Raw genomic sequence first — 22,741 nt, 5'->3', positions numbered from 1 at the left:
AACGAAACACTGAAACGCCTGCAGCGGAGCGCGCGACCTTAACCACTCAGCCACGGGGCCAGCCCCTGTATTTTATTCTTTTTTTCTAGCTTTATTGAGATATGATTGACATAACATTGTTTAAGGTGTACAATATAGTGATTTTATATGTGCATATATTGCACAATGATTACCACAATAAGATTAGTTAACACATTTATCACCTCACCTAGTTAGTTTTTTCTTATGATGAGAACTTTTATGATCTAGTCTCATTGCAATATTCAGATATACAATATGGTACTCTTACAACTATCGTCACCATTCTGTACATCACTTCCCCAGAACTTGTTCATCTTATAACTGGAAGTTTGTACCCTTTGACCTCCTTTACCTGTTTCCCCCATTCTCAGTTATTCTAGTATTTGACTCATATTCCAATTTTGTCAATTCATCCAATAATCTCCTTTATAGCGCTTTTCCCCTCCAATACGGGATCCAGTCTGGGTCAGTTGTCATGCCTCTTTAGACTCCTTTAACCTAGAACATTTCCCCTGCAGCCTTTATATTTCTTTCACGACATTGACTAAGCATACACTTCCCCTCGCCACACACATAACTTTCTTAAATAGTTTTGGGTTTGTCTAATGTAGAACTAAGCTTTTGATATGATTTACTACCTAATACGCTGCCTTCAAAGTACTGAGTAAATGTTTATTGATTTGATTAGGTATGTTTTCATGAGTAAATCTTATCATGTAATCTTATTTAAGTAATCTCTTTCACAATCTCTTCCTGGTTCCTAGTGACTTGTCTGTATGACCCAAAGGACTTTAAAAAGTTACATGGTTGCCAATTCTTAATAATGAGACTAAGCGTCAGGAGGACACTATCAGATAAAGTGCCTGGAGAGGAAATTTTAGAACTGTGCATTGAGAGCAAAGGAATTTGCAAGTTGAGAAGTTGGGCGCTCAGTAAACTTGAGCGACCGTCAGAGGGAAAAGACTAGCCAGTTTATGTGAAGGCAGGAATCGAATCAGACTGAGACCTGCTCTCTTCAGTTTCATGTTAACCATGAGTAATCTTCTACCCTCCCTCATTTTCCCGTTTCTCTCCCTGAACTGCCCTGTTTGTTTCAGGTGTGGTTTTTTGCTGAGTTCTTCCATTTTTTCTTCCTCTTTCAGCCCCTGCTGAGTGCTAAAAGACCGAGCCCTGTCCAGAGATAACTTTCACAGTTATGCTCTGTATCCAAACCTTTTGCAATGAAAAGTAAACCCAGTAGAGTCATTTTGCCAACTTTTTGTTCAGAGTTTCGTAGTCACTATTGATTACTTAAAGCAGCAGCTGTGGAAAGCTGTTTTATAAGGCTACACCACCTTTGTCATGACTACAGTATCGCCCGCCATCCTATCCGCCGATCTGCTAAGCACACTGGGCGGGGGTACATATGGAAGCTGAGGCCCGTGCTGGGCTACACTGCTAAGATCCTAGTGGGCTGTACCTCTGCTTCTTGCTCTAATCAGATACAGATGTTTGGCTTCTGGGTGTTTTATTTCTTCTCTAGTCTTGTGCAGGTAGAATTTTTTTTTTTCAAGAATGGGATTTGAAAGTGGAACATTGATATTTAGTTTCCTTTTACTCAGAGACATTATGCCAGTAACATATGTACTTATTAACCTGTTTGTTCGGGCATATGACTCACATCTTATTCTGCATTGCTCAAGTCCTCAGATCTTAACTCACATTTTTTATGAGATACTGCTCCATTAGCAGTTTAGCTACCTTGAAGAACTAAAGGTCATTGTTTTGAGTACAGTGGTCTAACGAGCTAGCCTTGGAACTCTACCTTTAGGAGGTCTCTGATCTCTATGTCTACCTGGCATGGCACTTAAGAGACCCCACATACGTCATCTATTCGATGGGACACACAAAGATTGGGATTTATTTTTAGGTAGCTGCAGGAACCAGGTAACCTGTTCTTTCCATGACTGCCTAGATAAATAACTATGTCACGTGGGACATTCTTTTTTATGTTAAAGAACATTCTTCTTTCTTTCAAGTTTTAGAATTATTTCTTATAGGGTTACTGGTTAGCCTGTGGTGCAATAAAAAGATTTTCTCTAATCTTAAGTACCAAAAAAGCTTTATACACAAAGAGGTCTTTGAAAACATCATGGTCATGATAAGTGGGGGGAAAAATCTATCCAGTTATGAACGGATAATAAAATCATGATACAGCCATACAATTATTATGCAGACATTTGAAATGTTTCAGGGTTTATATTAATTGGAGACATGCCTAGAAGTTTAAAAGAAAAACAGAATACAAAATTACATATGCAGTATATTCACAGTTATCTAAAAAGCATAGAAAAGTTACTGGAAAAAAATATGCTAACAGTGGTTGTAATTGATTGGTAGAACTAGGAGTGGTATTTTTCCTTCTACTTTTCTTTTTTGCACATTTCCAAAAATGTAGTTATTGCTTTTGTAACTAAATAAACTTTATTTTCAAAGCAGCTTTTCCATAATATGCCTTAACCTTAAAATATCATAGCTATACATCACTGCAGGGTAGACGTGGGAGGTAGGTGGGGAGTCATTGGGTTGAAATGACTAACTTGCTGCTCACTGCAGAATCTGAAGCAGTGAGTTCAAGTCCTGGCTTGCCTGATAGCATAGCCCTGGTGCCACTCAAAATCCTCTTTGGGAAAAGAGAAGTAAATTCAATAGGTGACTCTGACCTTGGTAAGTCCTGGTACCTCTCTAAGTCTGCTAATCATTTATAAAGTAGGACTAACAATACCTACCTCACAAGGTGGAGTGAGGCTTAAATGAAGATAGTTTACGAGCCCTAAAGTATAATGCATGTGGAAAGAGACCTCATTATAAATGGACTTTCAAGCCACTCTAGCTAAAACTGTTGCCAGTATATTGAATTCATAAGAAATAATCACCCTGATTGACATAGTGTTCTGTCTATTATATTTCCCAATCAGAGAGGACCAGGTAAACTTCCGTGGATTCATGAGAACTTTGGCTCATTTCCGACCCATTGAGGATAATGAAAAGAGCAAAGATGTGAATGGACCAGAACCACTCAACAGCCGAAGCAACAAACTGCACTGTAAGGAGATGGTCTTCTGGCTTAAAATATTTGCTTTTCATTTCTTACAAATCATTTCTTTATGCATTCATTCCTTCATTGAACAAGCATTTACAAGACCATAGTGGTTAGAGCTTAGACCCTGGAGCTAAACTGGCTGGGTTTGAATCCCAGCTCTGCCATTTTTTGGCCATGTCACTTTGGGCAAGTTACTTAAAATCTTTGGGCCTCAATTTTTTCTTCTGTAAAATGGGATATTAAGGGTTTTCACATGGGGATGTTGTGAGTATTAAATAAGTTAATATATTTCAAGTACCTCAAACAGTGCCTGGCAATATGAGTTAGCTTCTAATATTATCCTTATAATTCATAGAATGCCTCTTGTGTGCCGGGCACTGTGGTAAGTGCTAGAGTGACAACAGTGAAAAAAGACCCAGCCCCTCCTGTAAGGAATAGGGGCAATCTTCAGCCCATTTTAGAATTTGATGGATATTGGATATGACTTAAGTAGGAGTAGGCAGCTGCGTTAGTGCAAGATTTAATTTTTGTCCCCATGCCTCTCGCCTCCTTTCCTTGGATACTTGTTAGATTTCCCTCTGCCCTTGTTGGTTCGTGTATGATATTGCCCAATCCCTTACAACACTTCTCTTTTCGTTCAAGACAAGTCAAAATTGAAATTGTATTGCATTGATTGAGCCCAAGCTTCTATTACAAGGGTACACAGAGGTATTGAGAGGGCTGTGAAACCACGGAATAAATGGAGCCCATCAAGTTTTTACTGGATGATTTAAAGAAAAAGGCTTTTTAATAGTGAAACAAATATGGATAAATTATAGCATATAATGCCAAATTCATATACATTTGAAAAATGGTACATGAGACTTAAACTTTTAATTTGAGGCCCTTCACCATATCCCCCCATCTCCCTGTCTCTAGGAGCATGAGTTCACTCCTCTGTTGATATTTCAGGTAAAGAGTTTGAGAAGCACTGAAATAAGTATTGTTATACAGAACAGGGAAAATTTTTGAACCAAAATAATAAAATACCGATCTTCTTTACCACAAGATCGTGTACCTTGATAAAGAGCAGAAAACTTAAGTACAAACAAAACTGAATATAGAAGAAAGTAGAACTCTAATGAGTTGTTCTCAAATTTGTTGGATGCTTTATTAGTGAATTCCACTGTCTTCATTCAAGACTAAAGACTGAGCCAAAGCCTTGTGTCTAACGTTTTAAGGGTTTTGGCATATATTTAGGACATGTTTGCCTGATTCTGACATTAGTATAGTAGAAATTTTCTTCTTCCATGTTGTCAGACCAGGAGTTGGTCACTAATTTTAAAAGTCAGCTGTAGCGTAGAATCATAGAAAAGGATACATGGTTTAACATTTTATTTTACCTTAAAATATTTAAAAACACATTCACTGGCCAGTCTTTTGATGTAGGACCAAGACTTGTTTTGTTTTATTTTAGTAAAGGTCTGCTGATGAGAGTTGTGCGACGTTTTTGCAGAGAGCACATCTGTAATGTATAGCCTAAGGTTTCTGGTTGCAGTTTCTTTTAAGTGGAAAGAGAACTTAAACATACCTGTTAAGCATTCTCAGAATAAAACCTTTCTGGTGTTTACATTTTTTCCTCCATCTTTTACAGTTGTCCTGATACACTTACTTTAGCAACAATTTTGGTTTTCTTCAGTGACTCAATTTTGAGTCTTTCAGAAGTAGTCAATCTAATTTTAATAGAAACAGTGACTTTCTTTTCACGTTTCACTTTTTATTCAATTATATAGTTTTATTAAAAGTACAGATAGCACAGACAGTTCTAGGGCAGTTGACACACCTGACTCTCGATAGGCATCCAGCTCAGCTGGTGGAGTAGACACTCAAAGGAGCCCTGAGCTACAAGTGTGCCGTTGGCCGCCACATCAGTTGGAACGCTTTGCAGAGGGGAGGGAGAGCGTCCGTGAATGCAGTGGGCTGGCTAAGGAGAAGACAGTTAAGGGACATTCTGTGCTCTGTGAAACTATGCTTGCTTTTCTAATCCAGGATTAGAGGAGACTTCAAAGGTCGTCAAGTCTAGCATAAACCTGTTACCTGAATATCCTCAGCCTGGCTCTACTTTTCTTAAGTCGTGAATTCCTTTGGCAGTCTAGTGAATCCTATCCATCCCATCTCAGAATGTTTTTGAATGCATAAAATAAAATACATAAGACTATAAAGGAAACCAATTATACTGAAATACACTTAACGAAATATTAAAACAACTTTGTGATACAGGAATAGATATGCTTCTTTGTTACACATTAAATACTAGGATATAACATTGGAGCCCTGTGGCTGTGGAACAGCTCTGTGTCTTGAATCTGGTGGTGGTTACACGAAACTACATAGGTGATAAAATTGCATAAAACTAACACACACACACACGCTCACACGCTCACACACACAGTGAAATATGAATAACTTCTGTGGATTGTACCACTGTCAATTTCCTGGTTTTGATGGTATATTATAGTTATGCAAGATGTTACCACCAGGGGAGGTTGGTGAAGGGTATATGGGACCTTCCTGTATATTTTTTTGCAACTTCCTGTGAATCTCTAATTATTCCAAATAAAAAATAAAATAACAAAAACCAAAAAACAACGAACATTACATTGGGGAGGCCAGTTGAGAAATTCATGTGCTTCTGTTTGCATATTTCTTCCTTCGTATTTGTTGATGTAAAATAGACTTGTGGAACACATTTAATGAGGTCTTTCTCAGTATTCTCTTTTTTTTAAAGATTTTATTTTTCCTTTTTCTCCACAAAGCCCCCCAGTACATAGTTATATATTTTTAGTTGTGGGTCCTTCCAGTTGTGGCATGTGGGATGCTGCCTCAGCGTGGCTTGATGCAGGGTGCCATATCTGTGCCCAGGAGCCGAACTGGTGAAACCCTGGGCCGGCGAAGCGGAGCGCACGAACTTAACCACTTGGCCACAGGGCCGGCCCCTCAGTATTGTCTTGTATACAATGGAGCAATAGGTTAGAATATAACCCAAAAGATGTACATTTGCATCACACCAGAAAGAGGTTCCCAGGACGATGCTGCAGGTCTTCAGCTTCCTGTTTTTTTTCCTCAATGACTTTCATTGAAGTTGTAGTAAGCAAATATATCAAGTTTCTGGTTGACTGTAAACCTAGAAGCATAGTGAATACAAGAGACCACAGATTCAGAATCAAAAGAGATCTGATGGGCTGAAAAAAGCCAGACTAAATCTAACAAAATGAATGTCATAGGGATAAACTAGAGTACTGCACTTGTGTCCAACAACACGTAGGAACAAGCTCTAAGGGTAAATCTAAAATGAAGCCACTGTGCACTATGACTGCCTGGCCTGCAGCACCCCTGTCCTCAGCCCAAAGTAGTGTACTATCAGGCCATAAGGACAGAAATGTATCATTTAGAGTAAGAATAGTGGTAATCGTACTCTGTGCTAAAGAGAACACGTCTTGGGAACCACATTTCATTTTGGATCCCAGAGATACACTAGAGTACATTTATAAAAAAGTAACCAGAAGTTTGAGGGCACTGAAAACCGTAAATCATTATCATAAGGAAGATTTTTTTTATTGTGGTGAAAAACAGTGTAAAATTTACCATCTTAACCGTTTTTGGGTATACAATTCAGTAGTGTTAAGTATACTCAAATTGTCGTGAAACGATCTCCAGAACTTTTTCATGTTGTAAACCTGAAACTGTATACCCATTAAACTCCCCTTTTCACCCTATAAGGAAGATTTTGAAAGAACTGGGTAATACGCAGTTCAGCAAAAGTCAGAAGAAAGACTATGGGTTAGAGATTTATCTTCAAATATATGAAAGTCTGTCATGTAGAAAAGAATTTTGCAGTGAGGATCATGGAGATATTTCAGTTCAACAGAAGGAAGAATTGTTTTTTTTTTTTTTTTTTTTAAAGATTGGCACCTGAGCTAACAATTGTTGCCAATCTTTCTTTTCTTCTTTTTTTTTTCTTTTTCTCCCTAAATCCCCCCAGTACATAGCTGTATATTTTAGTTGTGAGTCCTTCTAGTTGTGGCATGTGGGATGCCACCTCAGCATCTGACGAGTGATGCCATGTCCACGCCCAGGATCCAAACTGGCGAAACCCTGGGCTGCTGAAGCGGAGTGTGTGAACTTAACACGGGGCCAGCCCCTAGAAGGAAGAGTTTTTTTTTTTTTTTTTAAGATTTTATTTTTTCCTTTTTCTCCCCAAAGCCCCCCAGTACATAGTTGTATATTTCTCATTGTGGGTTCTTCTAGTTGTGGTGTGTGGGACGCTGCCTCAGTGTGGTTTGATGAGCAGTGCCATGTCCACACCCAGGATTCAAACCAACGAAACACTGGAACGCCTGCAGCGGAGCGCGCGAACTTAACCACTCGGCCACGGGGCCAGCCCCCTAGAAGGAAGAATTTTTTAAAAAGAGATGTTCAAGTATGGATAGGGCTGCCTCAGAAAAGGGATAAAGGGCAACTTGTAGAACACTGCTTCTTAACCTCTACTGAAATTTGGTATTTCCTTAATTTCTGAGTGTTGGCAAGAAACCACAGCAGCAATAGCAGTACCTGTGGCTCTCTGTGTCCTTGCCAACACTTGTTATTTTCTGCCTTTTTGATAGTAGTCTTCCTAATGGGTGTGTGGTGATATCTCACTGCAATTTTGATTTTCATTTCCCTAATGATTAGGGATGTTGAGCATCTTTTCATTTGCTTATTGGCCATTGATATATCTTCTTTGTAGAAAAGTCTATTCAAGTCCTTTGCCCATTTTTTTTTTTTAAGATTTTATTTTTCCCTTTTTCTCCCCAAAGCCCCCCGGTACATAGTTGTATATTCTTCGTTGTGGGTCCTTCTAGTTGTGGCATGTGGGACGCTGCCTCAGCGTGGCTTGATGAGCAGTGCCATGTCTGCGCCCAGGATCCGAACCAACGAAACACTGGGGAACATGTGAACTTAACCACTCGGCCATGGGGCCAGCCCCTCCTTTGCCCATTTTTGAATTGGGTTGTTTGTCTTTTTGTTGTTGAGTTTTAAGAGTTCTCTATATATCCTGGGTATTAATCTCTAATCAGATATATGATCTGACAATATTTTCTCCCATTCTGTGAGTTGCCTTTTTACTCAATAGATAGTGTCTTTTGATGCAAGAAGTTTTTAATTTTCATGAAGTCCAATTTCCGTATTTTTCCTTCTGTTACCTGTGCCTTTGGTGTCATGTCCAAGAAATCATTGCCAAATCCAATGTCATGAAGCTTTTGTTTGACACCGATAGAAATCAGACATTTTTATTTCACATTACAGTTGTTACAGATATCTCAGTTTGTCATTTGTGCTCATCACTGGTTCAAAATTATGATAGTTCTTTGATCCAGTATTACATCTTGTAATTTAATGTGTAGTAAAGAAGTTATTACTGTATCACAAAGTTGTTTTAATACTTAATACCCAAAGCAATCTACAGATTCAGTGCAATCCCTATCAAAATCCCAATGGCATTTATTGCAGAAATAGAAAAACCTATCCTAAAATTCATATGGAATCTCAGGAAACCTCGAATAGCCAAAACAGTCTTCAGTGGTACAGCCCCTGTGGAAAACAGTATGGTGGTTCCCCAAAATATTAAAAATAGAGTTACCATATGATCTAGCAACTCCACCTCTGGCTATGTACCCAAAAGAACTAAAAGCAAGGTCTCAAAGAGATATTTGTACACCCAAGATGATAGCATTATTCACAGTAGCTAAAACGAGAAAGCAACCCAAGTGTCTATCAATGAATGGATAAGCAAAATGTAGTATATACATATTGTGGAATATTATTCAGCCTTGAAAAGGAAGTTCTGACACATGCTACAACATGGATGAACCTTGAGGACATTATGCCAGTCACAAAAAGACAAAAACTGAATGACTCCACTTATATGAGGTACTTAGAGTAGTCAAAAATCATAAGACAGAAGTATAATGGTGGTTGCCAGGGATGGGGGAGGGGAGAATGCAGAGTTATTATTTAGTTGGTATAGAGTTTCAGCTTTATAAGATGAAGAGAGTTATGGGGATGGATGGTGGTGATGGTCGCACAACAATGTGAATATATTTAATACTACTGAACTGTACACTTAAAAATAGTTACGGTGGTAAATTTTATGTGTATTTTAGCAAGATAAAAAAAAAAAGGAAAAGTAGTAAGTAAATTGAACCCCTTATAGTTTTCTTTTTTAGTTAATTTTTATTGAGTTTATGTTAGTTTACAATCTTGTGAAATTTCAGTTGTACATTATTGTTTGTCAGTCGTGTTGTAGGTGCAACCCTTCACCCTTTGTGCCCACTCCCCATCCCCCTTTCCCCTGGTAGCCACTAATCTGTTCTCTTTGTCTACATGTTTAACTTCCACATATGAGTGGAGCCATACAGAGATTGTCCTCCTCTATCTGGCTTATTTCACTTAACAGAATTCCCTGAAGGTCCATCCATATTGTTGTGAATGGGACGATTTTATCCTTTTTTATGGCTGAGTAGTATTCCATTATATATATACCATATCTTCTTTATCCAGTCATCAGTCGATAGGCACTTAGGTTGGTTCCACGTCTTGGCTATTGTAAATAATGCTGCAATGAACATAGGGGTGCTTTTGGAATTGCTGACTTCAAGCTCTTTGGATAGATACCTAGCAGTGGGATGACTGGGTCATATGGTATTTCTATTTTTAATTTTTTGAGAAATCTCCATACTGTTTTCCATAGTGGCTGCACCAGTTTGCATTCCCACGAGCAGTGTATGAGGGTTCCCTTTTCTCCACAACCTCTCCAACATTTGTTATTTTTTGTTTTGGTTATTTTTGCCATTCTAATGGGTATAAGGTGATATCTTAGTATAGTTTTGATTTGCATTTCCCTGATGATCAGTGATGATGAACATCTTTTCATGTGCCTATTGGCCATCCATATATCTTCTTTGGAGAAATGTCTGTTCATGTCTCCTGCCCATTTTTTGATCAGGTTGTTTGATCTTTTGTTGTTGAGTTGTGTGAGTTCTTTACATATTATGGAGATTAACCCTTTGTTGGATATATGACTAGCAAATATTTTTTCCCAGTTAGTGGGTTGTTTTTTTGTTTCAATCCTGTTTTCCATTGCCTTGAAGAAGCTCTTTAGTCTGATGAAATCCTATTTGTTTATTCTTTCTATTGTTCCCCTTGTCTGAGAAGACATGGTGTCCAAAAAGTTCCTTTTAATACTGATGTCAAAGAGTGTACTGCCTATATTTTCTTCTAGAAGCCTTATGGTTTCAGGTCTTACCTTTAGGTCTTTGATCCATTTTGAGTTTATTTTTGTGAATGGTGAAAAAGAATGGTCAATTTTTATTCTTTTACATGTGGCTTGCCAGTTTTCCAAGCACCGTTTGTTGAAAAGACTTTCTTTTCTCCATTGTATGCCCTCAGCAGGAAAAGTAGTAAGTAAATTGAACCCCTTGTAGTTTTTTAAAATTTCTGCACAATAGACCTTTCAATCAGCAGGCAGTTAATAGAAAAGAAAAAAATTATACTTATTTATCTTTGTATTCTCTTGGCTTGATCCAGGTACAGTAGTCGCCTCTTATACATGGTTTCACTTTCCATGGTTTCAGTTACCTGAGGTCACCCTCAGTCTGAAAATATTAAATGGAAAATTCCAGAAATAAACAATTCGTAAGTTTTAAATTTCGCACCATTCTGAATAGATGATGAGATCTTTCACCATCCTGCTCCACTGTTCCACCCAGGACATGAATCATCTCTTTGTCTAGCATATCCATGCTGTATACCCTACCCACCCTTAGTCGCTTAGTAGCCCTCTTGTTTATCAGGTTATCAGATTAACTATCATGGTATCGCAGTGCTTGTGCTCACATAACCTTTATTTTACTTAATAATGGACCCAAAGCACAAGACTAGTGATGCTGGAAATTTGGATATGCCAAAGAGAAGTTGTTATTGTTAATCTCTTACTGTGCCTAATTTATAAATTAAACTTTATCATTGGTATGTATGTATAGGAAAAAAACCATAGTATATATAGAGTTTAGTACTCTCTATGGTTTCTGGCATCCACTGGGAGTCTTGGAACATATTCCCCACAGATAAGGGGGGACTACTGTATTTTATGCAACACATCTATAGAGGCCTTTCCTTGTAGTCCATTTCCTTTATAAATTGCTGTGGTCTCAGTGCATTAATTCACACTGACCCTAAAGAAAATATTCCAGATAGCATGAGTGGATTTGGTAGTGACTTGGTGTATCAGTTAGGAGGCCATCAGCTAACTCATGTGTCTTCAACAATAAAGAAACCTATTTGCTCACTTAACAAGTCAGCTGAGGCAAGTGTCAGGGTTGATTGTATTGTCAGGGACCTGGGTTTTTGCTATTGCTCTGCTCTGCCATCCTTAGCATCTGCTTCATCCAGAGGCATAGCTCCTCATGGTCACGTGATGGCTTTCAGCGTCACTTGGGCTATGTGCTTCCCTGTTCACATCTGACGGTGGAGAGAGAGACAGAATCCCTTCCTGAAGCTGTGGATGAGATTCTCTGTTAGGAAGGGAGAAGGTCTGAATGCCACAGCAATGGCAGACTTTAGGATGAGATAGAATAATAGTAAAGTGCTATGCAAGTTATGCATGGTTTTTACCATTACTTTAGTCTTGGCTTTCAGATCAACTTTTACAGGAAGCTGAAAATGAATTAGAATTCTGTTGGCAGTTTATATGTTGGGATCTCATTCGTGTACTTAGACTAGTGAAACCAAAGCTACAGGAGGAGCCCTGGATGTCTGCTTCTCTATCTATATATTGGTTTTCTCTGAATTTCCTACAGAGCTATGGAAGCAGCGAGATGGTGCCTCTTGTTGTAGACTGAGAGCAACTGAGCATTGTACATCCAGCAACACATTTGCCACTAAGGCACATTTACCTTCTTTCAGCAATGTTGTTACTTAACAAATACAGGCTTCTGGAACCAAATTTGTTTATGGTCCATCTTCTGCATAAAATAGTCTCTTCAGGAACTCTGAGAGGACACTCTGTCCTGTTTCTTTTTTATGCCACAGTGAAAGAATGTCAAGGACAACAAGCATGGCTGAACTGTACCTAGGTAGGCACAGGTCCAAGGACACCTAGTACTAATGCTCTGTTTGTGTCCCGGGAAGGATTCCTTATTGCTCTCCTCCTGGGATCAGTGAGGTTATAATGTCTTGTGCCAAAGGTACAACCCATCTTAGTGTGCTCCAGGGCATGGTATGTAAGGAAGAGGTCTATAAGCCTCCCTTTCGATGTTCTAATTGTCCTCATAAATGGTTTTTAAGTTTTTTATAACACATAATGAATGATGTGGAAAATGAGTCTGCATGAAGATTTTTTTTTTCTTTTGGATGGTGAAGAATATTGGTGAAGTGGAATTTGGGAGAGTAGCCAAGAAGAAACAGTGAGCGGCATTATTCATAATAGCCAAAAGGTGGAAGGAACCCAAGTGGCCGTGGACAGATGAATGGATATACAACATGTGATCTGTGCATACAATGGAATATTACTCAGCCTTAAAAAAGGAAATTCTGACATTTGCTACAACATGGATGAATCTACTTGTATGCTAAATAAAATTAGCCAGACACAAAAGGATAAATAGTGTTTGATTCCTCTTGCGTGAGGTTCCTAGAGTAGTCAGATTCATAGAGGGAAAGTTGCTAGGGGCAGGGGAAAATGGGGAGTTATTGTTTAATGGGTCAGAGTTTCAGTTTGAGAAGATGAAAAAGTTCTGGAGATGGATGGTGGTGATGATTACACAACAATATGAAAATACTTACCCTGTATACTTAGAAATGGTTAAAATGGTAAATTTTATGTTATGTATATTTTACCACAACTTTTTTAGGAAAGAAGAAGAAAGAGTAATTGAAAAGTAAAGGTTTGATTGAGATCATCGATTTGGTCTTTCATCGAGCAAATGTTTGAGCAACTACTATAGGCCAGGCACTGGTTTAGGCCCAGGACACAGTGGTGTATAAATCAGATAAGGTCTTTCCTTTCACAGAGCTTATGATCTAATAAGGGGAACAGATTATATGGAAAAAGACAAATGAATAGACAAGATTTATGATCACGGCAAGTTCTGTGAAGGCAATGAATAAGGTGAGATGAGAAAGTGATGGGGTCTGTCACTGCTTTAGAAAGAGTGGTCAGTGAAAACCTCTCTGAGGAGCTGAAATTTGAGCCAAGAATGAGCCAGCGTGCAAAGAAAAGGAGAGCGCTAGGCAGAGGGAACACCTGGTGTAGATTAGGCCCTGGGTAAAAATGAGTACTTCGTGTATTCAGAGAACAAAGAAGTATTATTGAGAATGAAGTGAGTGGTTTGAGAGGAGGGCAGAGAGGTGATGGCAGATAGAAGACATTGATTGAGCTCTTACTGTGTGCCAGGCACTGTTTAAAGTGCCCTTCGTGTACTAACTCATTCAGTCCTCACAAGCCTGTGAGGTGGATTCTTTTATTCCTGTTTTGTACCTCTCTGGCAACTGAGGCACAGAGAGGTTCTGTAACTTGCTCACGTTCACATAGCTGGTAAGCGTCAGAGCCAGCTTCTTAACCACGGTACTGTATTGCTCTGACGTCAGTGTCAGGAGCTCAGGGGACGGGTCCAAGCTGGAGATGCATATTTGGGAGTCATCAGCATGAGATGGCATTTAAAGCTAGGGAACTGGAGATGTGAGACTGGAGACTGAGAGTCCAAGTCATAGGCTCTAGAATGAGGAGCGGAGGACAGGAAGTAGAGAGAGAACCTAGCAAAATGGCTTAGTCATTTGTGCATTTGACCATTCATTATCTTGGGAAAAATGTTTCTGCTGGTTCAGAGCCAGAGCTGATTGACAGGAATCCAAGTCAGTTAAGAAAAACCTGCCATTGCTACAGTGTTTTCCAGAAGGTCCTATCGGTGATGTCTGTAATTAGCCCTCTGCTGCTGTGTCAGTCTGCTCAGGCTGCTACAACAGAATGCCACAGACTCGGTGGCTTAAACAACAGTCATCTCCCACAGTCCTGGCGACTGGAAGTCTGAGATCAGGGTGCCAGCGTGGTGGGGTTCTTGGTGAGGTTCACAGACAGCCTTCTTGCTGTATCCTCACATGGGGAGGGAGGTGGAGACAGAAAGGGAGCAGGGGCAGAGCTCTCCTGTCTCTCTGTTTATAAGGGTCCTACCCTCATGACCTAATCTAACCCTGATTACCTCCCAAAGGCCCTACCTCCTAATGGCATCACGTTGGGGGTTAGGGTTCTAACATAGGAATTTTGGGGAAACACAAACATTGAGCCCATGGCAGCTGGGTTTCAAGAATTAGCAGTTGAAGCTTCTGTAAATACTTTGGCAGAAAGGGATGTAAGTGTTTATTCCAGTTACCCAATTAAGAAATTCAGAAACAGATATTTATGGCTTCTATAGCAAACAGATTTCTATCCCGAAATCATTCTAAAGATGGCTTGGTAGATAACACATGTTATGGTGTTTTAGAAAGATGACAGCATATGCAGAAGTGTGCGTGTGTATATATGTGTGTGTGTTTAATTTGGGGAATATATTAAACACATATTATGTGAGGAACATTTAGGATCCTTGTCTCCTTTCCCTTGGAATTCAAACCTAAGCATATGAATTCTCAGATTTTGTACAGATACTCAACTAACCAAATTAAAGAGAACAGACAAACATCAGAGAAAGTCTCACCCAGTTACTCCCCCCTCCAGAATTCTAGTATGTATCTTACAAAGAGTAAATTAGATTTTTCTGAAATTTTTACTTGGACTTTTGGTGGACTCACCCCTTTTTTGGGGGGTAGGGGAAGCAGGGGTGACGTTGAAACTCTTAGATATTCATCCATGTTCTCTTGCCCTTGTACCTAATATTAGCTCTGAAATGCCACCCTCGTCAGATGTGTTTGTCTTTCAAGACCTTGTTCAAATGTTACTTGAACCAGAAAGGCGTATCTGCCATACGCTTTGTCCCCAGCGTTTCAGATGGATGGGAGCATTTAGACTGCGTTAGCGTGAGTGGTGTGTGTTGCTCTCCTCTACTAGATCGTGAGCTCCTCAGGACAAGATCTAAGTCTGTGTCTCTTAATAGCTCCAAACAGTGGATTTTGGCCTTTTAGTAATTTGCAGCACCTTACTGAAAGCCAAAAATCTTAGTGCATACTTGAAGTGATCCAGAGCCCCCAAACCACACTAAATTCAGCAGTAATTATAAGACAGTCACTTCGTCTGTGTGACAGTGTCTCACAGGGCCTGTAAAATCACTGTGTAATCACACTATTCACTTGGCAGCCCTTCAGCAACCTGGCACCGTCTGAAGGATTTCTGCTCTTCTGAACTCTCTCTCTTATATATCCTAGTTTCTAGAAGACTTATCTATTGTTAAAGAGAGAAAAACATGGTAAGGGCAGGAGGCCATCAGATTCTTGGCATTTTTACTTGAAACTGAAATTCTTTTACCTTCAGGACTCCCAAGGGGTAGAGAATTATTTGAAATTTAGAACGAATTTGCCAAAGTGGCTATTTTCCCAAGCGATACTTTGTGTAGTCAGCTGTTGGGTGCCTGGAGGGCTCCTTTCGTCTGTGCCCCCGTGTGGTGCACAGCAGACTTGATGGATTGTGTGAGATGGCCTAATTTACAGACCACTTATGGGTTGCTGTTTTAAAAAAAAAAACATTCTAAGGTAAGAAAAAGGACATTCAGGTTTTCCTTTTCTATTAGGTTTTCTGATTTGTCCAAAGAGGGGCTATATTTCTTCAAAGCTGAGATGCCGTTAATTATGACATGCATCTCGATTTCTTAAATGTTACTGTGTCTTTGAAAGTTCTACAAGTAATGGTAGTTGCTCTTGGAAAAACTATTAATTCAGTGTCAGTTTTCTGTCTAGTGTCCTTTACATATTTAGTTCCTTGAGAAGGGGCAAAACACTACTAAATTTCTACTAACTTCTTGTTTTTCCCTACCAGTTGCTTTTCGACTATATGATTTGGATAAAGATGACAAGATTTCCCGCGATGAGCTGTTACAGGTATGTGGGAGAACTCATGCACGGCAATAACTTGTGTTTGGGCTCTGCCTGCCTGTTCTTGTGGGTGGGAAGCATTTATTTAACACCTGCTGTGTGCAGAGTCCTATCCTAGACATAAGGCAGAGCAGATGACCTTGGGAAACTTGAAATGGCTCATTGAGTTCTGGCAGGCAGATGTCTCCAATGTTTGAAAGCTAACCACATGTCTTTTAGGTGCTGACTGGCAGAGCTAAAATATGCAAGATGGTTTAGATCAAATAGTTCAGTTATTGTCAAATCAGCTTATTGGCAACCAGGTAATTCTGATGACGCTTAGGTAGATGCTACTGTTTTGTCTGTTGGGCTTGACGTAAGAGTCAAGGAACTGCTTCTGGGCCGGTGTCGCTGAGCTGACTGCTCGCTGTCTTTCGTTGCTCCCCAGGGACAACTCCTGTCCTCCTACTAGCAGAGACTGGCATTTCATCCTGTTAGCATCGCCCTTCTCTTCTTCCCCTCCCTCACTTCCCTAAATACAAGTTGAGGAGGGGAGAAAATACTCCTTTTTTCTTTTCTTTTCTTAATATTTATGAACCTGGAGGACCCTAGGAGGCTAACACATTCATGGGAAATTTCCATGGGGAGATTTCCCTAATTCAAGATACTCCTAAAAAGTAAAGTGGTTTCCACTCACCCTGAAGTAAATCCGAACTCATTCCGTATCTTGAGAAGTCTTCTAAGTTGAAGATTACCCAGGGCAGATTAAGGACCATCCCAAGGTATTCCTACATTTCCATGTCTGAGCAAAACCCAAAACAGTCTGCAGGTCTGTGTTAGTGTCCTTTGCTTTAGAGTTGGGGATATCTTTCTTCAGTGAGAAGAATCTACTTTACATAAAATAGTTCCGTATGGTTTTCTGAGTTCTGAAGAGAAAACGTAGAGGCAGCCACCCTCTAGTTGCCTCTTTTCATCCTCTGGCCCAGATCTGACTTTCAGAAAGATCTTTTTGGGGTGGAGGGTTGATTTATTTTCTGTTATTAGGATAAAAAGCCCCAGGCATGGAGTGGGGAGGAGATCGTATGGCCAGAGTGCCAGTCGGTGTCACTAGAGTGTTCCTCAGGCCCAGAATGACTTGAGGACAGATGTGCTCCTGGACTGCTGAGGTGTCAGAGAACTAGTTTTATCCTAGCAAGAAGAGGATGTGAACATCTTACCAGAGTGCGAAGAGAACAGGGTTTACCTTTCTAGACGCTGCCATCTCTGAAATCTTTGGTATTATGCAGTTCTTAACTATTCAGTGGCTGTTAAAAAGTTTGTGGTGAGTTTATCCTAAGGAAAGGCTGAGTGGTCACGTTTTTCTATTGTGATTTTTGTAAAAGATCCTGGTTGAACTTCTGGGGGTGATGCATGTGTTCCTTATCTTGACTGTGGTGATGGATTTACAGGTGTGTACACATGTCACACGTGTACATTTTATATATGTACAGTTTATTGTATATCAGTTACACTTCAGCATAGTTGCTATACTCATTTTACGAGGCCAACATAACTTTGACATGAAAACCTTGTAAAGACTGTACAAGAAAAGAAAATTACAGCTCCATCTCTTTCATTTACATAGATGTTAAAATCCTAAACAAAATATTAACATGCTGAATCCAGCAATATACAAAAAGGATACTATATTATAGCCAAAGTGGGTTTATACGAGGAATTCAAAGTTGGCTTAAAATTAGAAAATCAGATTTTGCCATGTTAACAGATAAAGAAAAACTGAATGTTTTTGCCCATAGAAAAAATTCATCATCCATTTATGATTTAAAAATAAAAGTCTTAGGGGCCAGCTCCATGGCCTAGTGGTTAAGTTTGGCATGCTCTACTTTGGCAGCCTGGATTCGGTTCCCAGGTGCAGACCTACACCCACTCATCAGCGGCCCTGCTGTGATGTTGAGCCACATACACAATAGAGGAAGATTGGCACAGATGTTAGCTCAGGGTGAATCTTCCTCAGCAAAAAAAAAAAAAGTCTTGGGGGCTGGCCCCGTGGCCGAGTGGTTAAGTTCGCACGCTCCGCTGCAGGTGGCCCAGTGTTTCGTTGGTTCGAATCCTGGGCGCGGACATGGCACTGCTCATCAAACCACGCTGAGGTGGCGTCCCACATGCCACAACTAGAAGGACCCACAACAAAGAATACACAACTATGTACCGGGGGGCTTTGGGGAGAAAAAGGAAAAAAATAAAATCTTTAAAAAAAAAAAAATGTCTTGGAAAAACAGAGCTAGAAGGGAGCTTTCTTAAATTGATAAAGGGTATATACAGGAAACCTCACCAGACATTAAAAAATAGTAATAATGAAAGTCCCATTTGCTAATAAACTTGCAGCTGGAACCATAAGTGACACCGCAGAAAGGTGGAAAGAGCACTAGCTGGGCATGGAGGCCTGGGCCCACAGCTCGGGCCACTGGTTGCTGGGACCTGTATCAGGCCACTTCTGGACCCTCATGTCCTCAATAACGGACTGGATGAGGGATTTTTAAGACACCACCACTCCTCTCCCCACGCCCCATACACATTCAGCACACATGCACAGCTCAATTCTATAATTCTAAAAATAACACACGTCGGAGAATAACTGGACTGAGAACGGAAGAAGCTGCTGTTTCGGATGGAGTTGTCCAGTTGGCCACACACAGTCAGGGAAGATGGCAAATGGCTTGGCCATTTATGATTTTCGTTAGTATTGCCTCTTTTTATTAATCCTTCATCGTGTGTACATTTGTACCCAAAATGTACAACTTCCAATTTTCAAGAATTGATTTGTGAAAAGAAAGAACTGGTGTTGATGCAAATCAACATTTCAGCTCTTTTTTTCTTTTGAGAAAATCCTGTAATCTGCTTCTTGAAGCTCCATTTCGTGAGACTGGAGAAGGATGTAAAGGAGCAGCTGGGCTCCAGCCCTCCTTCCCTGTGGGAGGGCTCCGCCCTGGCCTTTGAAGGCAGAGGTGCTGGCCACAGGGAGGCGAGGCATCGTAAGGCACCCGGCCCCCGCCTCACAGTGTCTAAGGGTCATATCACCAAGGTGTATTCATGCCCTAAAGATGTTAGCAGAATGATGGGGGTGGGGGTTCTTTGTTATGTTTGAGAGAAATTTGGTGAAACAGTGTTAAATTCTCTTTACTACAGTTTTCACAGCCCTTTAAATATGCTTGTTATTTTTCTAAAAAGGGAGATTTAATATTTAATCCGTCAAGGATCTTTATGTTTCTTGGCCATACTCTTGGAATAGCTGGGTTCATGCCCCACCTCAAAGAGGACTGCACTCAAATAGGATTCCAGAAAGCCCTACAAAACTGAACTGACTTAAACTGATAAGGAACTAGTTTGCCTCGTGCAACAAGAAGTCTGGGGATAGACTGTCCAGGTGGGTACAGTACCTAATGATGTCCAGGAAGCAGGCTTCTTCTATATTCTTTCTCTGGTATCGGTAGCACATAGGACTTTTACCTCACAGTCCCAGAATGGCTGCTGTACCACCAGGCATCATATCTACATTCCAGGCAGAAAGAATGGGGAAGAGCAAAATGCACTGAGGCTTTGCCTTCTTATCTGATGACCCCAGTGAGGCTTTGTCTTTCTCCAATGACCTTGCCAGAGAGTTCTGATCACATCATTGCCTAGAATGGCCCAGAGGAAAAGATAAGGGTTTCAGCTTTCTGGCTGTTATATTTAAGGACATCAAAGGGAAAGAGGGTGTAAGTGGCTTTATCTTTAATCTTAATAAAAGAGCCTCCCTGACCCCCAAGTCTCCTATAATTCCTGGCTCTTGGTCCTGCAGGTGCTACGAATGATGGTCGGAGTGAATATCTCAGATGAGCAGCTGGGCAGCATTGCAGACAGGACCATCCAGGAGGCTGATCAGGATGGGGACAGCGCCATATCTTTCACAGAATTTGTTAAGGTCAGTCAGTCACCTTTTGGCCTGAAAAAGTTAAATTCTACTGCACAAGAGGGAGGGAGAAAAACATTATTCAAAGAAGAGCTTGGGACAGTATCACCTGTTGTGACTTTCATAACTGTAACTGGGTTTCTTTTTCCAGGTTTTGGAGAAGGTGGATGTAGAACAGAAAATGAGCATCCGATTTCTTCACTAAAGGACTGAGACCAAACTGTTCTTGCTCTCTAGTATTTAAGAACTGGAACTCGAGAGTCCTCCTGTCCACCAGCCCCACCTCCACCCATCATTCCCTTCTCCCCAAGTACTACTGCTGTTGCATGACGGCCCCAGTTTGCTCCGTCCACACAGACCTGCCTTTGCTGTATAAACAGGGCATTATAGAAGGGTACATTCTGTCTGTTTCTGTTGCGTATCATTTGCTGGTTATCTCCATTTCTCAGTATCATCTCCCCCTGGTCTGCTGCTGAATGCCACACGTCCATCCAAGCTGAGAAGGGGAGAGAGGGAATCATGCCAAGAACCAGCCAGCAGAGCTCTCTCACAGGGTGTGGACTAGCCATGCTGCCTTCCCTCCAGCGGGGCTTCGGCATGCTCCTTCGTCCTTTTTTATACGTCCTTTGCCTCCTACTTCTCTTTCACCCAACATACCATTCACTTAGTCTTTCAGTCTCCCTGCTTTTTATTAAGCTTCAGTCCCCTCTGTTCTACTTGGCAACCCAAGCTATGCCTGTTAAATGTACTTCTGACTTGGCAGGATAGTTCGGTGGTCTGGCAATTTTTATCAACCTTTACTCTTAAATGGGTGTCTGGGATGTTGCCTCTCCAGGAGCTTTTCAGTAAGCAACACTTCTCTCAGAAGAATGTGACCATCTCTTGGTCCCTGGCACTCTGCTGTGTCATCAAAGGGCTGTTGGTTGGAGAGGCTCTTCTTGAACGGTGGTGGCCTTGGTGAGAGGTGCGGAGCCAAGTCTTCAAGGTGGCTTGCCCAGGTCGCTCTACCTCTGGCCTCTGATTCTCAACATACATACCCACGTGGCTACTCTTGTTAGGACCGTGTTGACTCTTCAGCAAATAGCCATGTGCCTGCAGGTTTGCCTAGTTTGGGGACACCATCACCACCAGAATGGCTGCTCTGACAATATGCTTGGGGACTTTCTCATGGCTTTTTGAACAAGGAGGCTGGGCACCTAAAAGCCTCGTGTATTCCCACCTCTGCAGCATGGTTTATGCCTCAGTGTTACTGCCCTGGACTAGTTTTCACTTCACATTTCCACGTAGAAAGATTAGTGTTATGGAAGTGCCTAACTTAGCCCAGCCCAAGAGATTTAAAGATTGTCCTCAGTGTCTTGAAGTTTTGCACAAAATTCTCTGTGAATTTTGCACTTGGCAGATGTTCATGGTGGAAGCCATAGTCAGCTCCTAATACAGGTCCAAAGCATTGAATGTATTGTACCATCAGCTGCCTGGTCACACTGACTTCCTAGCTCCTCTCGTGGACCACTGCTAACCCCTTAGAAACAAGGGGTCTGGCACTGGTTGTACAACCTGAGGTGGCATTACAGGCCTTTGCATGAGCCAGAGCAACTTCTCTGCCCAAGTCAGCTCACTGTAGACCTCGTTGAATCAGGCTGCTGTCATCCTCATGTCTGTCTTTATGAGTCTGTCCATCCATATATCTGCCCTGGCTGATTTTCTGGGACTTATTGCTCGCTTACTTGTTTCCTTGCTTTGGAAGGCTATCTGAGATGTATACACATTACTTTAGGAAGGGAATTGCTGAAAAAAAAAAACTGCAAAGGGATTGGGAAGAGTGGGGCCCAGAGGAGTGGCCCGGCTGGATGACTCAAGTATAAATGACCGAGGAATTCTTGATGAAGTATCAGTCTGACTTTGTGATCAAGTGATGTAATATAGGAATTGTATAAAAGGGAAGACTTACCTGACACTGATCTGTTAGAGAGGTACTTCAGAGGCTCCTTGACTTGCATATTTAAAATTCCTAAGATTATGGCTTTTTCCTCCTTTTGGCTGTATAGTAAACTGTTTCAATCCACAGTTGTGCCTTATTGTTCCATTAAAATTGTATTCTTTGATCCATCAATAAATACTTGCGGTTAAAATAAAATAACTTGGTTGATTTTGTCCACGTGTTTTACAAGAATTTTATATAACTCAGTCCCCGTCTTCACGTTTGAAATCACAAACAGTGTCTCCCTTACTTAGGTTTATGTCTCTGCTGTCAAATGCAGGTCTGCTTGGCTGCTGCCTGGACATACGAGGTGGGGGCATTCATTTAGGGGCCAGCACTGCATGCCTCTGGACACGGCATTGTCAGCCTCGGCCACTTCCCTCACTCCAGGTAGGATTCCATTTCTGTTCTTGACTCCCTGGTGCCTTAAATGTAGAAAAGGCCTAAAAACGGGGGATCTGTCTATTGCTTATCATTAAGTTGTCCACCCCCTCAAATATGCAGCCTCAATGACATTCTGTACCCAGGTATTCTTACATGGCTTTTCACATCTTCAGACTTGAGTGACTGCTTAGTCTCTGCAGGGTATGAGCATCTCTTCTTATTTTCAGGTTTAGTGGCATGCCACAGGACTCAA

The 22,741-nt window shown here is 40.8% G+C and overlaps 1 protein-coding gene across 1 annotated transcript in view; it reads left to right on the top strand.

Moving 5' to 3' along the window:
• Positions 1–22,263, top strand: part of CHP1 (calcineurin like EF-hand protein 1) — a 41,759-nt gene extending 19,496 nt beyond the window's left edge. Inside the window, exons 4-7 of the mRNA XM_001503472.6 lie at positions 2,979–3,106; positions 16,143–16,204; positions 20,016–20,138; positions 20,278–22,263. Coding sequence (XP_001503522.1) covers positions 2,979–3,106; positions 16,143–16,204; positions 20,016–20,138; positions 20,278–20,331 — 367 coding nt within the window. The 3' untranslated portion in view covers positions 20,332–22,263. The remainder of the gene's footprint in view (positions 1–2,978; positions 3,107–16,142; positions 16,205–20,015; positions 20,139–20,277) is intronic.
• The last annotated feature ends 478 nt before the right edge of the window (positions 22,264–22,741 follow it).

The sequence above is a fragment of the Equus caballus genome, chromosome 1, assembly GCF_041296265.1.
Source record: "Equus caballus isolate H_3958 breed thoroughbred chromosome 1, TB-T2T, whole genome shotgun sequence".
Lineage (NCBI taxonomy): Eukaryota > Metazoa > Chordata > Mammalia > Perissodactyla > Equidae > Equus > Equus caballus.
Note: the sequence above shows the minus strand (reverse complement) of the source record. Positions and strands in the feature narration are given on the sequence as shown.